This window comes from Phacochoerus africanus, chromosome 12 (genome assembly GCF_016906955.1).
Source record: "Phacochoerus africanus isolate WHEZ1 chromosome 12, ROS_Pafr_v1, whole genome shotgun sequence".
NCBI lineage: Eukaryota > Metazoa > Chordata > Mammalia > Artiodactyla > Suidae > Phacochoerus > Phacochoerus africanus.
Window position 1 is genome coordinate 30078889 of NC_062555.1, and position 25278 is coordinate 30104166.

The following is a 25278-nucleotide window of genomic DNA, read 5'->3' on the forward strand; positions in this document are numbered from 1 at the left end:
CCGTTAACCACTGCGCCACGATGGGAACTCCCTGTCTCAGCAGCTTTCAAATCCACAGCACAGTGTTGTTAACTCCAGTTACCATGTGGCACATCACATCCCCAGGATGTATTTTATTTATCTTCTAATTGAAAGTTTGTACCTTCTGACCTTCCCCCACCTCCACCTCTGGCAACCACCAGTCTGGTTTCTACCTATGAGTTCAGTTTTTTAGGTTCCAAATACACTTAGGATGTTTCCATCTCTTGGCTGTTGTGAATGATACTGCAGTGAGCATGGGGGTACAAATTTCTTTTCAAATAGTGATTTGGTTTTCTTTTTTTTTTTTTTTCCCCTTTTACAGCTGCATATGGAGGTTCCCAGGCTAGGGGTCAAATCGGAGCTACAGCTGCCAGCCTGTGCCACAGCCACAGCAACACCAGATCCAAACCACATCTTCAACCTACACCACAGCTCACTGCAACGCCGGATCCATAACCTACTGAGTGAAGTCAGAGATCGAACCTGCATCCATCACAGACACTATGTCAGGTTCTCAACCCACTGAGCCACATTGGGAACTCGGTGATTTGGTTTTCTTCAGATAAATACCCAGAAGTGGAATTGCTGGATCCTGTAGTAGCTGTATTTTTTATTTTTTGAGGACCTTCCGTTGCTGCTTTCCACAGCGGCTGTACTAGTTTACATCTTTGCCAACATTTGATATTTTTTGTCTTTTTGACAGTAGCCATTCTGACAGATGTGAAGTAACGTCTCTGTGGTTTTGATTTGCATTTCTGTGATGATTAGTGACATTGAGCATCTTTTCATATATACCTGTTGCCCATCCGTGTGTCTTCTTTGGAAAAATGTTTATTCAGATTCTCTGCTCATTTCTTTTCTTTTTTTTTTCTTTTTTTTTTTTTTTGTATTTTTCCCATTTCTAGGGCCGCTCCTGCAGCATGTGGAGGTTCCCAGGCTAGGGGTCTAATCGGAGCTGTAGCTGCCAGCCTACGCCAGAGCCACAGCAACGCAGGATCCGAGCCGTGTCTGCGACCTACACCACAGTTCACGGCAACGCCGGATCGTTAACCCACTGAGCAAGGGCAGGGATCGAACCTGCAACCTCATGGTTCCTAGTCGGATTCGTTAACCACTGCGCCATGACGGGAACTCCCTCTGCTCATTTCTTAATTGGGTTGTTTGTTTACTGTTAAGTTGTAAGAATTCCTTATTTAGTTTGGATATTAACCACTTATCAGATATATGATTTGCAAATATTTTCTCCCATTCAGTAGGTTGCCTTTTTGTTTTGTTGATGATTTCCTTCGCTGAGCAGAAGCAAAAAGTTTGATTCAGTCCCATTTGTTCATTTTTGCTTTTGATGCCTTTGCTTTTGGTGTCAAATCCAAAAAATCATTGCCAAGACTGATGTCACAAAGCTTAAACCCTGTGTTAAAGAATGTGATTTTTGGGAGTTCCTCTCATGGCTCAGTGGTAACGAATCTGACTGGGAACCATGAGGTTCGGGTTGTGGGTTCGCTCCCTGGCCTCAGTCAGTGGGTTAAGGATCTGGCATTGCCGTGAGCTGTGGTGTAGGTCAAAGGCGTGGCTCAGATCCCAAGTTGCTGTGGCTGTGGTGTAAGCCGGCAGCTACAGCTCCAATTAGACCCCTAGCCTGGGAACCTCCATATGCCATGGGTGCGGCCCTAGAAAAGACAAAAAAACAAACAGGAAGAATGTGATTTTTACAGTTACTCTTGCATAATGAAAAGTGTCAGCATTTGGAAGATCTGCACCAGTATTTTCCCAAAGTCACGCCTGGCTAAGACGTTCCATCCAAGTTACTAGGTTGACCACTGGATTTCAGTGGAACAGAATAGGAAAAGTCTCTTAACATGGTTTCAGATTCCACACTGCAACTAACCTTTAGGAAACTACCACTCATGTTTGCCTATAGGATCAAAGAGGAATGTTCATGATTATCCAAAAAAAAAACCTTGCTCTTCCCAGTACCCCTTGTTTTTCCAACTGTATATCTGTGCAGGACTGGATTTTCTTTTCTTTTCTTTTTTTTTTCTCTCTTCTTTTCTTTTCTTTTCATGGCCACACCTGCGGCATATGGAAATTCCCAGGCCAGGGGTCAAATTGGAGCCGTAGCTGCATGCCTGTATCACAGTCATAGCAACACTGGATATGAGCCTCATCTGTGACCCACGCCACAGCATGCAGCAAGGCCAGATCCTTAACCCACTGGTCTGGGATCCAACCCGCACCCTCTGGGACACTATCTTGGGTTCTTAACCTGCTGAGCCACAATGAGAACTCCTGGGTATTTTTTATATATTTTAACTAAAACAGCATGTTGCAACATACCGAATACAGAAACATCTGAAAATCTGGCTATCTTCTGTTAAGATATTCTCAAAAATGTAAAATAATGCCACTCTTACTAAATTTTTTTACTTTAGAAAGTTACTTTTCAAAAAAAAAGTTACTGATGTTAACACATAATAGGGCTGTTGATTTCAAATGAATTAATAAGTGCGTGTTTAAATTTCTCAGTTTTAATGCCTAAATAAGGTCAGTTAATCAACAGGCACCACCTGAACACAAGCTGTTTGGGAAACCCCTAGTAATATTCTAACGGGAAGGCGCCCTCGGACCAAATAGGCTGAGGACTGTTGCTGCAGATGCGAGCAGACCTGATTTCAGCGCACTCGGCAGATGCTGCGTTTTTGTGGCAACCCTGCATCCAGCATGTCTACTGGCACCATTTTTCTAGCACTCGCTCACTTCATGTCTCTGTGTCACATTTTGGTAATTGTCACAGTGTTTCAGACGTTTTCATTATCACATTTGTAATGGTGTCAGTGGTCTTTGATGTTATCATGGTAATTGTTCGGGGGCACCAGAGGCCCCCCCGCCCATGAGGCCACGACCTTCATAAATGCTGTGTGCCGTTTTACTGCTCCACTGACCAGCTACTCCCCCATCTCGCTCCTTCTCGGGCACAACCCCCCCCCCCCAATGCCAGTCCCCTGAGCCGAAGCACTGTTGAATTAGCCCGTGGGTGACTCTGCAGCGGCCTCTCAGGGTTCGAGTGCAAGGAAGAGCCACACAGCCCTCACTTGCAGTCAAACGCTAAAAACGCTTAAGCTTAGGAAGGCATGTGGACGGCCAGGACAGGCCAGAAGCCAGGTCTCTGGAGCCAAACACCTGGCCCCGCTGCGACGGCAAAGGGAGAGTCCTCGAGGGAGTTAACAGTGCGGCTCTAGTGAGCGCACAAATGACAGAAAAGCGGAACAGGCTTCCCGCTGATAAGCAAAAGGTCTGAATGGATAGCAGACCAAACCAGCACACCCTTCCCTCCATCACAGCCTCATCTAGAGCAAGGGGCCAAATCTCTCCACTTCTAGGAAGGCTGAGACCTGTGAGGAAGCGGCCAAAGAAAAGTTTGAAGCTGGCAGAGGTTGGTTCATGCAGTTTAAGGAAAGAAGCCATCTCCGTGACACCAAAGTACAGAATGAAACAGCAGGTGCTGATGGAGAAGCTGCAGCAAGGTTTCCGAGACCCAGCTTGGCTCATCCACGAAGGGGTCTGCACGGTACCAGGGCTTTCAGCATAGACGCACAGCCTTCTCATAGAAGAGGATGCCGTCCAGGACTTCCGAGCTGGAGCGGAGTCCGTGCCTGGCCTCAGGGCCTCAAAGGACAGGCCTGCTCCCATCAGGGGCTCGTGCAGCTGGGACTTGAAGTCAAAGCCAGTACTCATTCACCATCTGAAAATCCTAGGGCCCTTAAGAATTATCCTCAGTCTACTCTGCCTGTGTCTCTAAATGGACTGCAATGCATGGACCACAGCACCTCTGTTTTCAGCATGGTCTACTGGTTGTTTTAAGCCAGCCGTTGAAACCTCCTCCTTTGAAAATCTGACTGCTCATTGGCCCTGCACCTGGTCAGCCAAGAGCTCTGATGGAGAGGGGCAAGGACATGAATGTTGTTTTCATGCTGAAAGAAAGACTTGGCAACCACGGACCGAGAAGTAGTTTCAAATTTCACATCTTATTATTAATAGAAATATATTTCCTAGGCTGTAGCTGCCATAGATAGTGACTCCTCTGATGGATCTGGGCAGAGTCAACTGAAAACCTTCCCGAAAGGATTCGCCATCCTGGATGCCCTCAGGGATATTTGTGATTCACGAGAAGAGGTGAAAATATCAACCTTAACAGGAGTCGGGAAGAAGCAGATTCCAACCCTCATGGATGACTTGAAAGGGTTCAAGACTTCAGTGGAGGAAGGAGCCGCAGGTGTGGTGGTGGAAACGGCAAGAGAACTAGAATTTAGAAGTGGAGCCTGAAGATGGGAATGAATTGCTGCAGCTCATGATAAAACCTGAACAAATGAGGATGAGCAAAGGAAGTGGTTTCTTGCAGTGGAGTCCACTCCTGGTGAAGATGCCATGAAGATTCTTGAATGATAGCACAGGATTTAAACTATTAGTTGATAAAGCAGCTGCAAGGTTTGAGAAGATTAACTCCAGTCTTGAAAGAAATTCTACTGTGGCTAAAATGCTGTCAAACAGCATTGCCTGCTACAGAGAAATCTTTCACGAAAGGAAAATTCCATCAGTGAGGCAAACTTCGTTGTTGTCTTATTTCAAGAAATTGCCACACTGACCCCAACCTTCAGCAACCACCACCCTGATCGGTCAGCAGCCACCAACATCAAGGCAAGACCCCCACCAGCAAAAAGATTATGACTGGCTGAAGGCCCAGATGCTAATTAGCATTTTTTAGTAATAAAGGTTTTTGGTGGGTGGGGGGGATCTTTTTAGAGCCACACCTGCAGCATATGGAAGTTCCCAGGGTAGGAGTCGAATCGGACCTGTAGCTTCTGGCCTACACCACAGCCACAGCAATACTGGATCTTTAACCCACTAAGTAAGGCCAGGGATCAAACCCATGTCCTCATGGATACTAGTTGGGTTCTTTACCACTGAACCACGATGGGGACTCCAGCAATAAAATATTTTTAATTAAAAGTGCGTACCTTGTTTTTTTAGATGTGATGCTGTTGCACACTTAGTATAGTGTAAACAATTTTTATATGCCCTGGAAAACCAAAAATTCCCCATGACTCACTTTATTGGAATAGTCACTTGATTATGGTGTCTGTAACTGACCTTGCGATATGCTCATATAAAAATGACAATTAAAATATATTAGGATATTATGAACAATTTTTGCTACTAAATTTGAAAATATAGATAAAATTTCTTGAAAAGCAAATATTGCCCAAGCAGAAAATCTGAATGGGCCTAATTTTATTAAAGAAACTGAAACCCTTATTTAAAACCTTCCATAAAGAATACTGTAACCCAGGTGGCTTTATTGGTAAACACTTCCAATTATTTAAGGAGGAAAGAACTCCAGTTTTATACAGATTCTCACAGAAAATAGACAAGGAAAAACTCCTTCCCAACTTGTGTAACTTTGTGTATTATGTATTTAATTTTGGAGGCACCTGCAACATGAAGAAGTTCCCAGGCCAGGGATCAACCCTGCACTACTGCAGTGACAACACCAGGTCCCTTAACCCTCTGAGCCCCTGAACTCGCCAACGTGCATAACTTTAATTCCCAGGCTGGCCAAGTTATCATAAGAAGGGAAAATTACAGGAGTTCCCGTCGTGGCATGGTGGTTAACGAATCCGACTAGGAACCATGAGGTTGCAGGTTCGATCCCTGCCCTTGCTCAGTGGGTTAAGGACCCGGTGTTGCAGACACTGGGGTGTGGGTTGCAGACGCGGCTCGGGTCCCGCATTGCTGTGGCTGTGGTGTAGGCTGGCGGCTACAGCTCCGATTAGACCCCTAGTCTGGGAACCTCCATATGCCTCGGTGTGGCCCTAGAAAAGGCAAAAAGACAAAAAAAAAAAAGAAGGGCAAATTACAGGCCAGTCTCTTGCATGAATACAGATGGAGAAATCCTAAAGTAAATAATACTGAATGTATGTAAAAAGCAAGTTTGTGTATAAAGATGACCAAAGTAAGCTTATCCTAAGAATTCAGTGTTGTATCATTCAAAAATTATTCAGTGTGGCTCACCATATTAACAGAACAAAGAAGGAAATGGCCATCTCTGTATATGGGGAAGAAAGGCAAGTGACAGAGCCCTGCACTAGTGTGTAAGGGACAAAACACGCAATGGCAGGCCCTCCTGGCCTGTCCATAGGGGCGGGGGACCTGGCTCACGTGAGGGGCAGTGTCCCCAGCCGTCTTGGGGTGGACGTCCCAGGCGGAGCAGGGAGACTGCTGTCCTCACCCCTTTCCAGTATGTCCTGAGGGTCCTTGCCAGAGCATTAAGACAAGAAAAGAAAGAGAAAGATTAAGGGTGGGAAGGAGGAAAGACAATTGTCATTTTACAGCACAAACGACATGACTCTGCAGGACCGGTAACACGTTCACAAAGGGCGGATTACAGGATTTGCCTGGGAGCCCACCTGTCCCTTGGATTCTACCTGACTTCCCTCCCAGAGCATCGGCATCACCTCGGCACGCGGGAGCGCCCGCCGCCTCTCAGGGTCTCTTCTCTCCCCGCAGGTCGTGTCTGACCCCTGTGCGAGATGAGGAGGCAGAGTCGCTACGGAAAGCACGTTCCAGACAAGCTCGGCAGACTCGGAGGTCTACGCAAGTGAGTGTGACGTCCGTCTTTAAGTCCCTTTGTCTGTCCACCCTCCCACTGGAAGTCCCGTTAAAATATGAGGGATGAGGACATCCCACCATGGCTCAGCGCTAACGAGCCTGACTAGTATCTGTGAGGACGCGGGTTTGATCCCTGGCCTCGCTCAGTGGGTTAAGGATCCAGCATTGCCATGAGCTGTGGTGTAGGTCGTAGATGCAGCTCGGATCTGACGTTGCTGTGGCTGTGGTGTAGGCTGGCAGCTGCAGCTCCGATTCAACCCCTAGCCTGGGAACCTCCATATGCTGTGGATGTAGCCCCAAAAAGACAAAAAAAAAAAAAAGATGAATGATAAAATGAGAGCCTTTTTCCAACCATTGCAGTAAGGCTCTCATGCCAAGGCCTGCACTGTGTAGAATCAAGTGGCTTTACAGCGGCCTTACCCACAGGCTCAGGGCAGGTTTCTCTCCTCTCCTTCCTCCACTTGTGCTTAGAGGCCACACTGTAAGAACTCCTGCAGAAGAGACACAGTGTTGACCATAGAGTTTCGGGGAACCAGCAGAGCCCTCTCGGGTGTGTGCTCAGGAGAAGGAAAAGCAGGTGTTCACATAAAACTTCCACACAGATATTTATGGCAGCACTAGTCACAGGAGCCAAACCCAAATGCAGCTTCGTCTCTGGCCAGAGTTTCCTCGCTGTATAGGCTGACTTTGGTGGGGGTGTACAAGCTCGCTGTAGGGCTGAGCCCTGGGCCCCTAGCAGCAGCGTGGTCAGCATTATGGGGCTGGTGCCTCTGTGCCCCCAGCAAGTTGTGGGGCCATAGGCCCAAGCTGGGTGGTTGAGCAGACCCAATAAATTAAGCATTTAACCGGACTGGGGGGAGGGGGAAGCCACAAATGTCCATTGATTAATGAATGGCTAAACAAACTGTTCCCTATCTGTGCGATGGAATATTACTTGGCAATAAACAGAAATGAAGTATCGACACATGCTGATTAGTGGTCAAGGGGGATAAAACGTAAGAGAAAGATGTGCGGAGTGAAGGAGACCCGGTGTGGCTCCATTTGTACAGAAATGTCTAGAGTAGGCAGATCCCGAGAAAGAGAAAGTAGGACAGTATTTGCCAAGAGGAGTGGGAGGAGACTGCTGAAGGTGTGGGATGTCTTTTTGGGGTGATGACTCGTCCCGAAATTATAGGGGCTGTAGCTCAGCGAATTGTACACTTTAAAAGCGTGGATTTTATGATGTGTGTGTTGTATCTCAGTAATGAAAGTCATAGAAAGTAAAGGGTTTCTAGGGAAGGCCTTGAAGTAAGGAAAGTCTGATATGATGTACGTTCTATTGTGCGAAAGCCACCGTGCAGAGGATGACGGGAGTGGTCAGCAGAAGTGGGTTTGTCAGCGAAATCCCTGGGGAAGTTGTCACTTAGCCAAGCTGGAAATAACAAGGTGTGGCAGTGAAGGTGGACAGAACGCTGGGATGTGGCGTCTGGGAGGCAGGGGTGGCTGAGCCGGTGCAGCCAGACGGGAGCAGCCAGAGGGCTAGGTCAGCCAGTGTCCAGCACCAAACAGGAAAGGCCAGGACTGAACGGGGGCCTTAGGCATGGCCCAGAGACCTCACTGTCATCCCTGACTCTCCGGGGGTCAGCCCCGTGCCCTGGCTTTTGTTGTAGTGACTGCAGCTGGGGTTACCAGCAGGATGTAACCCCCATGAGGATCAGGCCTGGCTATAATTTGTTTTGGTTTGGTTTACTGTGACAAAATACACATAACATGCAGCTTAATAGGGTAACCATTTTTTGGTTTTGTTTTGGTTTGGTTTTGGCTGCACTTGCAGCAGGTGGGAGTTCCTGGGCTGGAACCTGCACCACAGCAGTGACAACCCCGGATCGTTAACCTGTTTTGCTATCAGGAAGCTCTGATTTTTAACTTTTTTTAAGCATAATACATTGACATTAAATATAGTCACATAATTTTGCAGTTGTCACCACCATCCATCTCCAGAACAGTTTTCATCTTCCGGAACGACTCCACCCATTAAACAATTGCTCCCTGTCTCCCCACAGTGCCAGCAACCATGGTTCTACTTTTCTCTGTGAACTTGACTCTAGGTAACTCATAGGAGTGGAATCACAATATTTGTCCTTTGTGACTGGCTTTACTCAGCGTAAATGTCTTCAAGGTTCATCCCTGGTGTGGCAGGTGCACATGTGTCAGACGTTCCTTCTTTGGGGCTGAATAATATTTCATTGTATGTTTATACTACACCTATTGATGGCCACGTGGGTTGCTTCCACCTTTTGGCCTCTGTGAGCAGTGCTGCCATGAGCATGGGTGGCAAATACCGCTTCCCAGCCTGCTCTTAGCTCTTTGGGTGTATACCCAGAAGTAGAATAGGCTGGATCGTAGGCTTCTGTCTTAGGCATCATTTTCCATTATGCCCATCTATTTTCTTAGGTTTTTTCCACTGGACTGAATGGCTCGAGTATAGGAATCATTTGATTTGTCTTTGTCGTTCCAGTGCTTAAAGACACAGTGACTTTTTATTAAGAGAATGAGTGAGTAAATGAATGAATGGTTCCCTTCTGGCTTTGGAGTTTCCCTCTGCCGAGGACTTGAGCATGCGACCACTTGAGTTAGAATCAGCTCACTCCCTTCCTGACTCCTTCTCTCCTGCAGGTGTCTCCTGCTTATTAACTTTTCTTCTGTACCTCTGTCCTAGGAGCCTGGGGAATTTTTAATTGTTAGAACATCTCCATGTGATTCCTTTAGTTATTTGGGAAATTATGTTAAAGAAGAGCTAGGAGTTCCTGTTGTGGCACAGTGGTTAACGAATCCGACTAGGAACCATGAGGTTGCGGGTTTGATCCCTGCCCTTGCTAAGTGGGTTAAGGATCCGGCGTTGCCATGAGCTATGGTGTAGGTTGCAGACGCGGCTTGGATCCCGTGTTGCTGTGGCTCTGGCATAGGCCGGTGACTACAGCTCCGATTCGCCCCCTACCCTGGGAACCTCCACATGCCGCGGGAAGCGGCCCTCGAAAAGGCAAAAAGACAAAAAAAAAAAAAAGACAAAGAAAAGCTAATTAAGGGGGTGGGTTTTTTGGTTTTTGGTTTTTTTTAAATCGAGGAGTTCCTGTTATGGCTCAGTGGTTAACAAACCCAACCAGGATCCATGAGGATGCAGATTCCATCCCTCGCCTCGCTCAGTGGGTTAAGGATCCAGTGTTGCCGTGAGATGTGGTGTAGGTCGCAGACGCAGCTCAGATCTGGCGTTGCTGTGGTTGGCAGCTGTAGCTCCAATTCAACACCTAGCCTGGGAATCTCCAAATGCTGCAGGTGCAGCCCTAAAAAGACAAAAGACAAAAAAAAAATTTAATTAAAAAATAAAAACAAAAATTGAGTATAGTTGTTTTCTAATATTATTAGGTTCAGATATGTAGCATAATGGTTCAAATTTTTTAAGATAATTCAAATTTTTTAACATTTATACTTATAAAATCCTGACTGTACTCTTGTGTTATAAATATATCCTTATAGCTTATTTGACACATAGTAAGTTGTACTTCTTAATCCCTCCCCCATATTGCCCCTCCCCTCTTCCTTCTCCCCACTGGTAACCAATAGTTTTTTCTCTGTATCTGTGAGCCTGTTCCTTTTTTGTTATATTCACTTGTTTATTTTTTAGATTCCATATATAAGTAATATTATGTAGTATTTATTGTTCTCTGACTTTTTCACTTAGCATAATACACTCTGGAACCATCCATGTTGTTGCAAGCTGCAAGCTTTGATTCTTTTTTATGGCTGAGTAATACTCCATTGTCTATCTATCTATCTGTGTACATATATGGATACAGTGTATCCATGTAGATGCAGCAGATTTCTAGATAGAGATGTCTCACATCTTCTTTATCCATTCATCTGCTGATGGACACTTAGGTTGCTTTCACATCTTAGCAGTTGTAAATAATGCTGCTGTGAACATTGGGGTGCATGTATCTTTTCAAATTAGTTAGGTAGACCAGGCATGCTGGTCCTCTGGGCAGGACTGGGTCCTGAGGGTAGTGAGCTAGAGGAAGGATCCTCCAGTGGTGCTGGCCAGTGCCACTGTCCTTGTGGTCGAACCAGCTTCCAAAAATGGCTGCCTCCAGTGTCTTTGTCCCCGAGGTCACAGCCTGCCTCTCTGGGACCCCAGGGTCACAGCCTGCCTCTCTGGGAAGCTCTCCAGAATCAGCAGATGAATCTGATTCAGGCTCCGTTCAGGTTGCTGCTTCTGTCCCGGAGCAGGTGAGTTTGTATGCGCCCTTTAAGAGCGGGGTCTCGGAGTTCCCTTCGAGACTTAGCAGTTAACAAATCCGACTAGGGTCCATGAGGATGTGGATTCGATCCCTGGCCTCGTTCAGTGGGTTAAGGATCCAGCGTTGCTGTGAGCTGTGGTGTAGGTCACAGATGCTGCTCGGATCTGGCATTGCTATGGCCTTGTGGGTGCAGCTCCGATTCGCCCTCTAGCCTGGGAACCTCCATGTGCCACAGGTGCTGCCCTAAAAAGCAAAAAAAAAAAAAAAAAAGAGAGAGAGAGAGACAAAGAGTGGAGTCTATTTCCCCAGCTCCCTGAGCCCCACTGGCCTTCAAAGTGCAGGAGCCCCGGCTGGGGAGACCGGCAGGGGGCAGAGCCGCCCCTCCTACCCTTCTCGGTGTGGTTCTCTTTCGACGTCTTCAGTTGTAGAAGATCTTTTCCGGTCTCGTTGGGTCTTTTCCAGCACTTCTCGTCAACAGTTGTCCTGTCAACGCCAGGTCCTCGGGCTCTGGGAGGAGTGATTGCAGGGTCCTCCTGCTCTGCCGCCTTGGCAGCTCCCTCAGGGTTGGATTTTGCTTGTTTGCCTTTGGTTTTGGCTTTTGGTTTTGGTGGTTGTCCTAGCCTGGCTCAGTTTTCACTATTTGGAGCCTAGTTCTGCTTTCTGTGAGTAAAATTAAGTTTTTCTGGCATCCCTGGACACGCTCTGTTGGTAACCCTTTGTTCTTGGGAGGGTAGGGAGCTTCCAAGTCGTGATGCTGAGAACCAGGCTGTGGAAGCGCCAGCCTGTCTGCCGGAGCTTGAAGCGGAAACGCTAAAGGGTTATGTTTGAACTGGACCTTGGCTCAGGCCTGGGTCCTCTGCACGCCTCACACCTCAGGGGAGCCTCCTGTGGACTTGCTGCTGTTGGATCACCATAGGCATTTCCTGGTCGCTCATCAAGAGTCATGCCTGGTTAGGGTACAGCCCCTCTGACCTTGTCATCCCTCCCCAGGGTGTGACGCTGACGGACCTTCAGGAGGCAGAAAGGACTTTCAGCCGGGCGAGAGCAGAGCGCCAGGCGCAGGAGCAGCCTAGCCCGGAGCCTGGGCCCCCAGCGGGACTCGAGGGTGGCACCCAGAAGCACGAGCCCCCAGCAGCCCCTGCAAAGGAAGCTGGAGAGAGCCAGTCACCCTGGGGCCAGAGTACTGACGAGGAGGTGAGCGGGCCGGGGGCAGGGTGCCTAGCGGGGCGCACTGCCTCACTGGGCAGTCACCTGCCATCCTGCCAGGCGGGGGCGGCTCACAGAAGACTCTGTGTCCATCTTTAGTGCAGTTGAAAGACTTCACAGGACATTCATCCTTAGTCGCAGTTCTTTTCTCTGGGGGTGACATGCTTTTCCAGTCCTCTTAAGGTCGAGTCGCCTGTTAACGTGGCGTTTGTTTTAGGTGTACAGCACGCTGATTTGATGGGTGTCTGTATTGTGAGATGATCTCCAGCCTAAGTTGGGTTAACTCAGTTTAAGCGTCTCTATAAAATTCTAAAACGAGAGGACAAGGTGTGGTTATTGCAAATACAAATCTAAGCCTGTGTTATTTAGTCAGGCCAGGCACTATTGTAACTATTTCTCATTGTTAAATTGTTTACTCCTCTCGAAACCACCCTCTGTTTAAAGATGCTGGCTGGCCCGGCGCTTCTCACGGCCACGAAGAGGTAGAGCAGGGGCTGCTGATGGGTGGCCTGGCCCCGCAGCTCGCTCTCCACCACGCAGACCGTGTGCTCCAGGCTTCCGCAAACCCGAGAGTTTTCAAGGCACCCCTGGCCCTGTGCCACAAGGTGTCATACGGGGTGGGGCGTTTTGACTTAGGTCTCCCTTCTCAGGTGGGCTGGGGTCAAGGTCTAGGTTGTATTTAGGATGAACATAACTCTGCGCTACCCAAGGTTGTTCCACTTCCACCTTTTGTCTCTGTAGTTACCAGTGCATCCCCTTCCACTCTCAGAGGTGTCCAGTTGGGATGACAAATCTTATGGTCACCATAGTTACAGGAGAAAGAAACCTTGCCCTTACTTCAAACGGCTCAGCTGCATAAACTGAGGTTCTATTGTTTATTTTGTTTTTTGTCTCAGCTACTGTTTTTTGAGTACTTATTACTAAGCACCTAACATAGTTCTCTCGTTTAACCCTCACAATCCTCTCTGAGGAAGGTGTTATTTCTATTTTATATTTGAGGAAGCTGAGGCTCAGAGACAGCGAGTCACTTATTTAAGGTCGCACAGCTCATTCATGCTGAAGTTGGAATTTGAGCCACATGCTGTCAGACTCCAAAGCTGGCTGCATTTTACTGCTTCTGTCTCTGATTTATTTTAAAAAAGATATACTACAGTCTCTGCTTTGTAGTAAGAATTTCTCTATTTCTGCATCATCAATAAACCACTTTAAAGTTTATTGTTGAGCTCTGTCTGTCTTAACTCTCAAGGGAAAAAAAATTCGAAGGGGACAGTGAGACATTTTTTAAAGTGTCCATAAGCCTAGTTATGGCACGTTGGTAGAAGGTTCAGAGATTGGGGGAATGCTCAGATTTGGTCTGTTTCTTTATCTTCCTGAGCTTTTTATTTTCCTTGGTACACCTCAGCTTTCAGGACCCCATCTTAAAAAGGCCAGCACCCTTCCTATTTTCATCCCCAAATCAAAGGAATTTTTATTAACAAGGTTGATGCTTCCTAGTGGCCTTTGATCAGTTTAGGGGTTACTTTCCTGGACGGCTGGCTGTCAACCTGACAGTCACATCAGAGCAGGAATCCAGACGCTGTTTCCCTTCTGCCTCATCGACTAAGCCCCCTGGCATAGAGGAGCCCGTTTTTAATAAAGCTGCAGTCCTCACCCTGTCATTGGACTTGACCTCTGACATCTCATCCTGTGTGTCATTCTAGCCTGTGTATCGTCGCCTGAGGGGTCCAGCTCAGCCGGACAAACCCACGAGCCCAGTGTCTTCTGCACCACAATCCTCTCTCTACACGGGTCCCCACCTGCTCCGGAAAAGTAGGTCTTCAGCCCCCGATCCTGAGAGCTCAGAGGCCACCACGGGCACTGCAGTTGCAAAGGAAATGGACAGAAATGGTATGTCGGGCTTCAGACAGTGCAGCCCTGCCAGTGCACGCGGCCAGATTCTTCAGATCCTTGCCTTCTTTTCTCCCCACCCAGAGGGCGATGAAGCGGGTGTGGACGATCAGTCCACTAACAGGCTGTCCGCTCGGGAGAGGAGGCGGCCCAAGGAGCGCCGGAGAGGCACAGGCATCAATTTCTGGACGAAGGACGTAAGTGGCTGGTCTGTGCTGCCGTCCTTTGAGTTCAAAAGAAAGAGTTCCCCGAGTGTCGTGAGTCTGCAGATTGTCAGGAAGAGGAGCAGGTGAGGAGAGATGGCCCTAGTGTGAGGAGGAGGAGGTGAGGGGAGACAGCTCCATTGCGAGGAGGAGAGGGGAGGTGAGGGGAGACGGCTTTAGTGTGAGGAGGAGGAGGAAGAGCAGGAGAGGGGAGTCAGCTCTAGTGTGAGGCTCCCCTGGCATGTTCCCCAGAGCCTGGGGCCTAGGACAGTGTCGAGCCTGGGGGGGCAAGCAGCAGATCAGTGGCAAATTTCCACAGCCCTATGAACAGATGTGCCAGGTACATCAGCTTGTCAGACATGAGCAGCACTCCCTCCCCAGTGGTCCCAGCCAGGCCCACAGCCCTCCCTCCCCAGGGGTCCCAGCAAGCCAAAGTGAGTCGGCTATACTCAGCACCCATGTAAGCAGATGCCCACCAGCCGTTTCAGGGGCACTGCCAGGATCCCGGGAATTGCAGAATTTCATCTGACTCAGCTTACTCTTTGGAGGAAAAAAGGAACAAAAGATACAAAACAGATTAATTTTGGCTTTTAAATAAAGAGGGGGACCCCATGCTTCCTAATGACAGACACACTCAGTTCTTTAACACACCCTCTGGTCTGGACCCTGGTCACTCAGCTTGGTCCTGGCATTGAAAAATCAAGTGGCCAGAGTTCCCGTGATAGTGCAGTGGAAACGAATCCGACTAGGAACCATGAGGTTGCAGGTTCGATCCCTGGCCTCGCTCAGTGGATTAAGGATCCGGCTTAACCCACGAGCTGTGGTGTAGGTAGCAGACGCGGCTCGGATCCCGCGTTGCTGTGGCTCTGGTGTAGGCCGGCGGCTACAGCTCCGATTCGACCCTTAGCCTGGGAACCTCCATATGCCGCAGGAGCGGCCCTAGAAAAGGCCAAAAGACAAAAAAAAAAATCAAGTGGCCAATATCAGGTCCCCAGTTACCAGTGACTCATTTGAAGTTAGTTGAACCATAGAGTGAGACAAGCAGCGAGACAGCCATCGTCCTCTGTTAGGGACCTTTGGATAAAAGTGTTTGTTTGTTGTGGGACCAGATGGACCCATCACTCCTGACAGAGCAAAATGAAGTCTGTCTCAAAGGAGCTGCTTCTCCAACTAGGTTCCCTTGACTTTTGACTCTGTGTGGTCCCTAAGCTGCCCGCACTCAGCCCTCCCTGCCCACACGTGTGATGGATGGGGCTTCAGGAGTGTCTGTGACCATAATTCTCTTGTTTCTTTTCCTCCTTCCTTTTCAGGACGATGAAACCGATGTCTCAGAAGAGGTGAAAAAAGCATGGGTGAGCAGCCAGCCAGTGAGGTGGTCCCTCACGGCCCAGGGTCCCTGTGGGTTTGGCCTGCTTGGGTGCGTGCAGTTGAGTTAGAAGAGGCAGGCTCTGCAGATTCGGGTGCAGGCAGAGTGAGAAGGTGACTGTTGCGCTCAGAGATGTGACAGGTGCTGGTGGCTGTACTGTCTTCTTTCTTAAGTGCTGTGACAATGCCTGTGTTCTTGAAGAAGTTTCCTGAGCCTCCTGAAGGCTCTAACACAGGCACGGGGGTCTGCCTCTCTCTCTCATGCTCTTGGATTGTGTAAAGTACTTTGAAATCCTCGGAAGAAAAGTGAAGAGATGCTGTTTCTTGCGGGTGTACGTCGTCTCCGGGCTGATAGAGAGGAACACAAACATGAGAGTGTAAACACACAATCCAAAATCACTTACACTTGACTTTGAAATACAGTCTAGCACCTTGGCTCTTGTGTAACTCACATCCCTTAAGGCTTCAGCCAGCTCTTCCCTGCAGTAGAAGCCCGGCCCAGACTCCTGCTAATCCCAGGTTCTTACAAGCTACCCACAGGTGATAGGAAGTTAGTGCTTTTTTTTCTTTTTTTTTCTTTTTTTTTTTTTTTGTCTTTTTAGAGCTGCACCTATGGCACATGGAGGTTCCCAGGCTAAGAGTTGAATCATAGCTACAGCTGCCAGCCTACACCACAGCCACATAAACACCAGATCTGAGCCGCATCTGCGACCTATACCACAGCTCCACCACAGGTTGTGGCAACACCGGATCCCCAGCCCACTGATCAGGGCCAGGGATCAAACCCACAACCTCACGGATACTAGTTGAGTTCATTTCTGCTGCACCACGATGGGCATTCCCGTGCTTTTCTTACTGGTACCATTTTTCAGAAAGGATGGGGTTTAGTTTTAACCGAGTGAGTGGAGACTACATGTACATTTCTAGTGGAAATAGTCTTCAAAGGTGGCCTTTTTTCTACCCTGCAGTTATGTGAAAATATATTCTCAGAATATATTTAATAACCCAGTGAAAAATCAATAGTGAATTCATTTTTGGCAGAGGAAGTAGAAATACCGTATCATGTCCTTGACCTGTCTATTGTTTTGGCCAAGATCTGAACAGTAGGTAGTGGCCTCCAGAAAGCAGTGCCTGCGGGGAAGCTGGGCTGCGTCCAGGGAGGAGCTGAGGGGGCAGACGCCGCACCGGCTGCCCTTGGGCTGGGGTGCAGGCAGCCATGACTCCGTCCATTGGGGGCTTGGGAAGGCTTTGGGGGACAGAGAGCCTGATAGGAGGAGAGTCACCGCGGAGATCACAGAACACGTCTGAGTGATGGGAGCAGAGCAGTGACATGGACATGGCCCACGGGGGGGCGCCAGGGCGTCCTGACACCCACTGAGAGTCTAGCCGTGCCTCAGCTCTGGTGTCGAGGGGCCCCAGTGTGGTGCTGCCCAGAAGTTTGTCTCAGGACCAGGACTTGACTTGATTGGGGAGGAAACCAGACTGTTGACGTCCGTGGCCAGACCGAAAGCTGCTCCCTCATCCAGTTGTTTGAGGCACCTGCTAGTCCTCACCGTCGGTAGCCAACTCCAGCGTCAGTCCGGAGAGCAGAGCATGCCGGTTGCTAACTGGCAGCTGAGTGTGTGTGCTGAGCCTGCGCTCTGGGCACGCTCTAGGCACACTGGCGCCATCTCCACCCCGCGATGCCCAAGGACAGTGGCTTGAGCCAGCGTGGGCAAGGCACCCCTTCCGGGAAGGCTTCCTGTCTCCAGGTCAGGTCAGACGCACCTGCTTCTCTCCCTGAGCACCTTCTAACACCAGTAGGCCTGACACCCTGAGCCGCATGGGCGCACAGAACAATAAGCCTGGTCACTGCAGTCCTGCTACGGGCAGTCGGGAGCGTGTTGTGGCCACTCCCCGCCTCCATGCACTCCATCGGCAGCAGAGACAAGCCAGCCCAGGCAGGCCACTCGCTTAGCCATCAGCACACATGCCGCTGAAGCCACAGCCATTTTCTCTTGTTGGCTTTGGTGCAGTGGAACCATCTGCTCTTGAGGTCATGACGCCTCCCTTGTCAGTCTTAGCCTGCTCCTTAGGAAAGTGAACTCTCCCCAAGACTCTAATGTCTGCTTTTTCGTTGCAATAGAACTCACCATCAGCACACTGCACAGATCTTAAGTACCATCCAGTGAGTTCTGCCTGGTGTACACTGGCCTAACCACCACTCAAGGGAGAGGCGAGCTCTGTCCATCACCTTGACCGGCTCCCTCATCCCCGCCTGCCCTGAGAGGCAGCCACGCTTCTCATCTGTGCCACCGTGGCCTCCTGTTGCCTGGTCGAGAACTTGGCATGTGTGGAGTCCTGCAGTGCTAACATTTCATTTTACGGGTGGAAAGGAAGCTTCAGTGGTTAGTATCTCTGCCCTGTAAACCCAGTCAGGGTTGGAACTAATAACTCCAAAAGAAGGTTCTGCAGCCTCGCCCAGGTACCACAACAGCACCACGATTAAGAAAATATTCTCTTCTTCAGCCTAATCCCTGTCAACAGCATCAGAAGCTGTCTGTATCTGTGTGCGTAAGTAAGGAAACCATAGCAAACGTTTGTGTCCAGGCAAGATTTGTGCCCAGGAATGGCCCTTGCTTGTCACTTAGGTGATGGAGGACAGACCTGGCATGCGTTTCTGAGGGGCCGACACCAAGGGGTGCTCAGAAGGCGGGGACTTTGCTGAGGCCCAGGAGAGTGCGCGGTTTTGGTCAGAACCCATTCCCACCATAAGTCCGTGAACCAGTGAGACCCACCACCAGTGGGCTCAGGCCTCAGCACCTCCTTAGCAGAGGTGCTCAAGGCAGCCCTGCTTGGTCATGCACATTAGGGGCGAGCCATCTGCAGAAGCCCATCATGGCCTTCATCTTGCCAGCGGAAGAGACTGAGTCCGGATCCCGTGAGGGAGGAAGTTATTCTCGGAAGAGGTGCTAGTTGCCTTTACGGTCCAAAGCGAGCAGGGTGTTTGCTCTGGAGGCAGCTGAAGCTGCGGGCAGTGATGCCTCCGGGCTCTTTTCATCTTCTTTTCCCTGCCTCTTTGGCCCGCCTGCCTTGTACTTAACACTGCGTTTTAGCCACTACATTCTTGTTTTCCCCCATTTACTCCTCCCCATTTACTCCTCGAGAACCAACTTTCCAAGCCAGTTCTGTTGCATAATTGAATTTGTCGCTAGAGGGCGCAAGTGGTCAAAAGAAAAGACGTTGGTACACACAGAATGGTGCCCTAAGAAGGTGAACCGGAGACAGATCACTTTCGTTTTAAAGGAATTATTGAAGAATCCAGTTCAGTGCCTGAAAGCTGCCTGCCACCCAGATTGGAGTATCTTAGAATCAGAGGGAACCTGGAGGTCGCTTGGGTGAGGAATTTGCTGTACAGTTAAGAGAACTGGGGCCCAGACAGGTTAGGCAGCACTTGGGGACGTGGGTGCTCTCCAGGTGAGTGTCCTGGCCCTGGGTCAGGGAGCCTTCTGCTGGGCTTTGGTGGGGCCCACCGGTTTATTATCAGGGACGCAGGTGAGGAGTTACTTCAGGTGAGGTATGGGTGGGGCCCAAGCGCAGAAGTGTCTGTCCCTGTGGAGGTGGGATCCACCTTCATGGTTTTGGAGTTTTTATGGAGGCCTCCTCCCAGAGGCATAACTGGTTATTAACTCACTCTCCAGCCCCTCTCCCTTCCCCAGAAGATGGAGGGTGAGTCTGAAAGGTCCCAGCTTCTTTTTTTATTATTATTACTAAAATATGGTTAATGTACGATACTCTGTAAGTTGCAGGTGGACAGTAAAGTGATTACAATTTCTAAAGGCTGTACTCCGTTTATACTCCATTGCACAGTCTCGGCTGTATTCCCGTGTTGTACAGTGTAGCCTTATGGTTTATTTTATACCTCACGCTCTGTACCTCGTGGTCCCCCACCCCTGTGTTGCCCCCTCCCCATTCTTCACCTGGTTTTTGCTGAGCAGGTTACTTGTCTGGGTGGGCTTGCAGGGGCATCTCACCTCCTTGAATAAGGAAGGCCCTGAAGGGAAGCTTGAAGGCTACTGAAAGAATCAAGAGTCAGAGGGAGGAGGGTGAGCATTTGCCTCTGACCTTGACACAGGTGGGTGCGTGTGTCTGCCAGGACCTAGGAATTCCACCTCTCAGTTAGGAGGATGCTGTTCCCCCGGGGTCCCGTGGCTTTGGGGCCGGTCGGGTGGTATCAGTGTGAGCGTCACACCCTGAGCAGGCAGTGCAGTATCCCGTCCAGAACAGGTCCCTCCAGCAGGGTTCCTCCCTGGCTGAGGAAGTTCTAATGAACAGGCGTGAAGACACCTACCGTAGGTCCCTCCCCAGTAGCCTGCTGGCAGAGAGAACTTGGTAAAGCTTTCCAAGAGGTGTATGCAATTAAATGTAAGATTTTCAAATCAAGTAAAAGATCCAAACAAATCTGGCAAAGCTTGGTTTCGAACTAAGCTTCAATAGGAAATAAAACTTGCCGGTGGAGCCATGGCCCCAGAAATGTCTCTAATACCAGAAGCCGCTCAACACATTGCCTGTTGTGTCCTGCCTTCTCCTTTGTAACTGTCTTCTCATTTATTCGCTGGACAGGTACTTTTAGGTGCCTGTTGCTGTCAGGCGGTTTAGATCTGGGGGATGCAGCAGTGAACAAAAGCCTTGCTCTTGTAGTGGTGAGGTTCTAGTGAAGGAGGAGGGCAGCACATCAGATGAATGTGCACATGCCTGGTGCCTGGAAAGGTGGAATGTCACGTGGGCGGGGTGCGGCACCCTGAGCAGGTGGCTGCGGCGGCGGCAGGAGGAGCTGAGAGGACAGCACTCACCCTCGACTTGCAGGCAGTGAGCTGGAGGCCCCAAGGGTGAGCACAGATCAGAGGGGACAGACCTGGGCAGGAGCTGGCTGCCAGGCCAAGGACGGAGAGTGACCTGCGTGAAAGAACAGAGCAGGCATGAGAGCCCAGCTGCAGGCAGAGGGCCCTGGCTTGTGATCTGTGTGTTCGAGCAGCGCGTTGGGTTTGTGCAGAAGAGTGGTAGCGTCATGCTTAGGTCTCAAAGGGTTACCCTGCCTGCTGTTGTCAGAGCACCCTGGTGGGGGGTGGGGGGCTGGGTGGGCATTGGTCAAGAAGCTGTGCCAATAATGCAGGGCCAGAGCTTGGGACCAGGGCGATTGCAGGTAGGAAGGGGGCTGGGTTTTCATACTCAGGATGTATTTTGAAATGAGAACCAACAAGATTTCCGTCAGATTGGATTTAAGGTGAGGAAAACAGGGGGTCAAGGTTGAAAAACTGGGGGTCAAGCTGAAGCAGCTGGAAGGATGGAGTTTTCTTGCTGTGTGTGAGATGAAGCCTCTCGGGGCGGAGCGCTGACTCTGATGGGCAGGGAGGGCCCTGGAGTTCAGGGGGACAGTGCAGACTGGATGTCAGCAAATACACAGAGTGGATTTACAACCACGATACTGGAATTGGTCACCACGGGAGTCAGTGTCTCAGAGAAGGGGCTGTGGATGGAGCCCTGGGTGCTGCGTCACAGAGAAGCCGAGGCGGGGTAGCACGTGCCCTGGGCACACGAGTGCAGCCCACTCTCCAAATAACCCACCGGACAGAACGCCCAGAGCAGCCACTAGTTTTGTTGCTGCCTCCCTGTTTTTTCTCCACTAGTACAGGAATGTTGATAAAGGAGCCTCGTGGTCCCAGAGCAGCGGCTGGCAGCCTCGGAGATGAAATTGCAGCCTCTCTGCAGACCTGCTTAGAGCCCGTGAAGGCCAGGGTGTCGCAAGACTGGTTTGGTTCCATGAGAGGAATTCTGTTGCTTAACCGTATCTGCAAATGATCCTTTAAGCCAACTTGGCTTTTGGTTCCCTTTGCTCTGCCTCGCTGTCCTCAGTTTTATGACATCTTTGAATAACTAGCACCCATTTCACTTAAGAAGAGGCTGTCTTTGGAAAACTTAATCCTGGACGCTCTTCATTGCCAAGCCCCGACTTAGCTCTGTGACGGTTAGAATGAGTCATAAGCCTGGTATTTTAGACCTGAAAGAAGCTTTAACCTTCTCATTTTATAGATCACAAGTGAGGCCCAGAGAGACATGTAGCACAGCTGTGTTCCTCGTCCAGGGCTGTGCACCACCTCAGTCCCGGCCCCGGCCTTTCCGTGTCTGTGACATGTGGGCAGGAGCCGCAGGCGCAGCAGCGAGACCCCCAAGGCAGACGCTGCTCGGCCTCGGACGCCTTGGGCTGAGAGGCTGCAGCCTCCTCACCTGTCAGTGATAGCCTCTCCCAGGAAATAGAATGAGCTCTTGCATTTAAGTAGTTAGCGATGATTTTCCAAACCTGTAGGTTCCTAAATCTGGAAGAGAGTAAGGCTTTTGGAAGATTCTTACTGATCGTAGAATCGTGTGACTTTGAAATCAATTATGAGTTGATCCCTCAAGCATGGATTGTCTGGAGAGTCCGAAAGGACTCAGACCCCTCCAGAATGCCAGCATGTGCACCTGATGAATTTTGAGAAATAAATCTGCAGAGATTGCCGAGGTAGGAGAGAAAGGAGGCAGAGAGGAAGGAAGGAGAGCCCAGCATCCCTTGTGTCGCCTGGAGCCCTTTCGACCCCTGATCTCACTCAGCCCCCATGCGCTTCCGAGGGCAGGCCTTCCTCCTTATGCCCCATCACCTCCCACGCAGGCCCTCCTGTGTTTGTGCTTGTGTTTCCAGCAGTTGTAGTTTCACGGATCTTTACTCCTACAGATCCCGCTCACTTTCTTAGAGTAAATAAAACCCTTTTTCCTATTTACTCTACTTCTTCACAGCTTGGCTTCTGGCTGTTTGCTGGATCTTCTCCCCTGTCTCAAGCAGTGTTTTTCATCTCCTTACTTAATCTCGTGAGGCCCCTTTATCTGCTGGAGGGCAGCCAGCGATTTTCTGTCCACCCTCCACATGGGCAGTGTCCTCGCCAGCCTCCTTTTAGGTAGAATCCTGGGACTGTTTTGCTTTCCTCCTCTCCGCACACGACTGCCTAATATGGTAAGGTATGTCCCGGGCAGGCCCGTGCCGCCAAGCTGGACCGTGGCTGAGCTTCGGGAGGCCGTAGGTGCGCTCTCAGAGCTGTGATTTATGTAGGAAGGTGCTGCTTTTCACAGGAGTCCGTAAAGCAGCCGTGATCTTTTTTAAAAAAAGAGTGCAAAGACACGATAGATTTTCCTCCCTCAGCTTCTTTAAATTTAGCCAGACAGGAGGACAAGGAAGGAGACGGAAAAGGGCCGTTGGCTTGTCCCCAGAGTGAGAGAGGCTGGGAAGGCAGAGGAGCTGGACGGTCCCGCTCCCGAGGGGAGGGTTAACGAGCGGTGGCCACTGGGAACAGCGACCCCCGGGGAGAGAGGGGGTGTGCCAAGACTGTGGGAAGCCGCCTCTGTCAGGGGGCCCGAGGGGTCTTCTCCAGCCAGGACCCCACCTTCGCCAGTACGGCCTCTCCTTTCACTGTGCAACTGTAGTTCTTAAAATACTGCAGAGGCTGGGATTTTCTATATATGGGTCGTGCTTGTGCCTTGCTGTAGCCAGGCTGAATAAACCATCTTAAGAACAGCATTTCTTTTGGCATCTTCCTTTTAAGGACTCTATTAATTTTAGGTCGTGCTGTTGCCAAGCAAATCTCAGTAATCAAAGCACATGTATTCCTTTGAGACCCTATGAGTTTGGACCCAGTGTCCCGTTACATCAGCGAATTCTGCTTTAGTCAGAAATCTTTTCTGAGGTAGGATAACTTGACCTTCCAGGTATCTGTCTGGGCTTTGCTCAAACATCTCATCCAAGCGAAGCAGAAGGGTTATCAGCTACTGCAGGTAGTGCAGTTAACCTCGTCACCTCTTCTCTTATTCCAATTTTGTCTGCTCCTGACCGCCTTCAAGGTATTACTTTTGTTGGCGACCTGTGACCTTGTGTGTCTTCGTTGGAGGGACACCAATGAGCTTGAAACTCTGCTGGAAGTTGTTTTTTATGATTATTAAGGTCGTGCATTTCATCATAGAAGATACGAAGTATAGAAAAGTGTAAAGAGCGCCTCTAGATGGTGGTTGAACTTTTAGGGGGTCCCCATGCTGGCAGCGCCCTCCATGCGTTTAGTGGACAGGGGCTGGGGACAAGCACTGGTCCTGCCGCTGGACTTCTGACCGTCCCCCGGGACAGCCATAAAGACCTTTCTGCTATCTGCATTCAAAACCAGAGTTGGTTTTATGTATAAACTCACATCTTTTGGCAGAGGTTCTAAAAGCTCAACCGCCACATCAGTTGAGGAAAGACCATAGCTTAGTTTTGCTCACCCCGACAGGAGTGCCACTTATACAATGTCATCATCATACAACACACAGCCCCACTTGCACGGCGTCGTCACATGGCACACTTACACACACTTACACACACTCGGAGCCCGCAGTTGCCGTCTGCCTTCAGGATGTTTCCGGTACGCTTTCAAGCCTCCGACCACTCACTTCATTGTGCCTTCTAGCATCATCGGCCCCAAACTGACACATCGAAAGATATTTCCTTGCAAATGATGTTCCTGTTGTTTCTCCTTCATGTTTTTTAATTGATTTTTGTGATTTTTATCTTAGTTTTACATCTAAGAATTTCATTTCAGGATGGTCAAAGTCGATGGGGGATAGAAAATATTTGTTATAAAAGGGGATTTACACCACTATAAAGAACACCAAAAAAAAAAGTTATTTAAGGCATAAAAATCAAAAGAAATTATTAACATTCCGGTAAATTTCCTGCTGGTCTTTTCCCTAAGAAGTTTTGTTTTTTGTTTGTCCCCAAGACCAACTAATGACATTCTTAAGAAAAGGATCAGTTTTCATTCACCCTGCGTGTTCCTGGGGCCCCATCATTACCACAACCACACTTTCATGAGCTTGTCTTCAAAGGCCTTGGGCTTAGCTTCCTAAGGAAGGAGTGGGTCTTGCTGGCTTTGCCCTGGAGAACCTCCAGGGGTAATTGTCCCCCTTCAGTGGGGGGGTCTGAGGGTTGCGTTGCCTCGGTTACAGGCGCCTGGGTTTCTTGTGTTGTTAGCATGGTAGGGGAGCTTTAACCATGGCTTAGGCTTAGTTAATGTCAGTGTTCTAGCCTCATGGTCGAGGTAAAAAGCTTAGTGTGGGATTTGCAGCTCTTTTTCAGCAAATGAAGTGTTTATAGATTTGCCCCAGCAGGAATATGGAGCTCGAGGCACCAACAGATGTTACCTTTCAAAGTGTTCGTCTGGGAGGACTAGAGGGTCTGGTGTCTGGGGTGAAAATGTCAAAGTGAACGGTCATAACTTACCAGTCTGCATTTTCTCCCTTTTCGTCTGCAGTCCAGCAAGTTTAAGAATCAGCAGACATTTAGGGACATGCATCTATGTCATTAAAACCCCGTAACATTCTCTCCAGACCTGAGTAAGTTAGCTAAACGTTCACACAGGAGGGCCTTAACAGGGTGTGCTTTCCTTGAAGACTTTGTTCTGAGCTCATACCGTGAACTCTCCCAGTGTTACTGATGACTGAGAGGAAAGAAGGGAGGTTTTGAAAAGCCCTTCAGCAAACTCACGGCTCCAACTAAAATACCTCGTGTGGTCTTGGAGCTCATAGCTCCGGTTATGTTCCTGAAGTTTTTTTCAGGTTATAGAAGC

General features: G+C 49.4%; 1 protein-coding gene across 8 annotated transcripts in view; it reads left to right on the forward strand.

Moving 5' to 3' along the window:
* PPP1R12B (protein phosphatase 1 regulatory subunit 12B) overlaps window positions 1-25278 on the forward strand; it is a 172094-nt gene that overhangs the window by 94648 nt on the left and 52168 nt on the right. For 7 of the 8 annotated variants that reach the window (XM_047754849.1, XM_047754851.1, XM_047754850.1 and 4 more), the window contains 5 exons: window positions 6583-6673; window positions 11949-12152; window positions 13865-14051; window positions 14136-14248; window positions 15565-15606. In XM_047754849.1, coding sequence (XP_047610805.1) covers window positions 6583-6673; window positions 11949-12152; window positions 13865-14051; window positions 14136-14248; window positions 15565-15606 — 637 coding nt within the window. Of the gene's footprint in view, window positions 1-6562; window positions 6674-11948; window positions 12153-13864; window positions 14052-14135; window positions 14249-15564; window positions 15607-25278 lie in introns of those variants that run through there. The other variant, XM_047754853.1, reaches the window with a different exon arrangement.